A 1,900-nucleotide genomic window follows, 5' to 3' on the forward strand; every position below is an offset into this window, starting at 1 on the left:
ATGGACGAGGGCGGACTTTTGGGTGGAAAGTTTCTCTTTAAGAAGTTGCCTGATGGCTTGTTGGGCAAAACGAGAGTAAGATGCACAATTTGCAAAGCTGAATTCAAGTACCACAGAAGCAGTTCATCACTGGCGTATCACCTGAGAGCAAAACACCCAACTGAATCCACCTCTACGGGACCTCGCCAGTCTACGCTTCAGGAGTATGGTGCTTGTGGAAGAATAACAAAAAATGTGAGAGAAAAATTAACCAATTCCTTGGTTGTTTGGATAGCTAAAAACTGCCGACCAGTTAGCATAGTAGAAGATGATGGACTGAGAGAAGTCATTCGCGCTGCATCAGGAGATGAGTGTTACAATCTGCCCTCGAGAGGAACCATTGTGTCGAGACTGCACACTTTGTATGGGGACCAGAGGACTCAGCAGTCCAGCAAGCTTGTGCAAGTAAGGGATGTCGCTCTCACCGGAGACCACTGGACTTCGGTGAACAACGATAATTACTTGGGAGTCATGGCGCATTTTATTGATAACGACTGGACTATGCAATCGTTTGCACTAACAGTGAGTAAAACTGAAGAGAGACACTATGCTGATGCGTGTGCTGACCATTTTCTGAATGTTGCAAACGAATGGAAAATCAAGGACAAGGTAACCACGCTTGGCACCGACAGTGCTCGTAACATGGTTGCAGCCGCCAGACTACTTCCATTTGAACACATGCCCTGCATGGCCCACATTCTGCAAAGAACGGTCACAGTTTCTCTTAATGACAGCACATTTGAAAGGGCTCTGGCCAAATGTCGCAAGATTGTTGGACATTTTAAACATAGTCCAGCAAACGCTCAGGAATTAAAGGCACAGCAAGCTGCACATGGACATCAAACAGAACCGCTTGTTCAGGACATTCCAACAAGATGGAACTCCACCCTAGAGATGATCAAGCGGATCCAGAGAAACAAATCTGGGCTGACCACCATCCTGACTCAACAAAACAGCAAGGTGACCATGTTGACTGACCAGGAGCTTGACAGACTGCAAAAGCTGGAGGAACTACTGGAACCTTGCAGGTAAATCATTTTGTTTCTCATGATTGTGTGTCTATCTTTGCATTCTACCTTTGTTTTCAAGTATGTTCTCCACCTCTCTGTGTATTTTCATATGTGGTATTTATGTTAGTCTCTGTGTGATTAATAGAAAAATACAGACTTGATCTTTCTATTGCAGATATGTTACCGAACTGCTGGGGGGAGAGCGGTATGTCTCCTATTCCATGGTGTTGCCAGCCTTGTGTCATTTGTTCAGGATTATGGAGCCCTCAGATGATGACCCAGTCTACGATTTGAGGTTTAAGAAGATTTTTACCACAGACCTAGCTCAGCGGAGGGACAGCAGCAATCTCACATGGCTGAAGATCGCTACTGCCCTTGATCCCAGGTTTAAAGACCTTAAATGCCTTTCCAAAGATGAAAGAAGAGAGGTGTGGGCATCAGTACATGACCTTCTGATGTCAGAGACGGATGCACACCAACCATCTGCTCAGACAACAGAGGAACCCTCACCAAAGAAGAGCAAGATGTCCATCTGCTTGCTGGGTTCTTCTGATTCAGATACAGAGGAAGAGGAAGATGCTATAGACTGCTGTCTGAATCTGTACAAAGCAGAGCCCAAAATTGACATAGGAGAGTGTCCACTACAGTGGTGGTTAAAGAGAGAAGGAGCACATGCCAGGCTGGCACCTATTGCACGCAAGTACCTGTCAACCCCTGCAACCACAGTGCCCTGTGAGAGATTATTCTCACTCTCAGGTCACATCATTCAAAAGAAGCGTGCTTCTTTGTCATCAGACAATGTAAACAGAATAGTCTGCCTCAGTAACTGGCTGAGTGCAAAGAAGGACTAA

At 45.7% G+C, this 1,900-nt stretch overlaps 1 protein-coding gene across 1 annotated transcript; it reads left to right on the forward strand.

The window, feature by feature from the left end:
• Nucleotides 1-1,900, forward strand: LOC102199606 (zinc finger BED domain-containing protein 1-like). Its single transcript, XM_005747364.1, has 2 exons — nt 1-1,067; nt 1,225-1,900. The coding sequence occupies exons 1-2, from the start codon at nt 1-3 to the stop codon at nt 1,898-1,900; spliced, it is 1,743 nt and encodes a 580-aa protein (XP_005747421.1).

This window comes from Pundamilia nyererei, unplaced genomic scaffold (genome assembly GCF_000239375.1).
Source record: "Pundamilia nyererei isolate P.nyererei 1_Seehausen unplaced genomic scaffold, PunNye1.0 scaffold00195, whole genome shotgun sequence".
NCBI lineage: Eukaryota > Metazoa > Chordata > Actinopteri > Cichliformes > Cichlidae > Pundamilia > Pundamilia nyererei.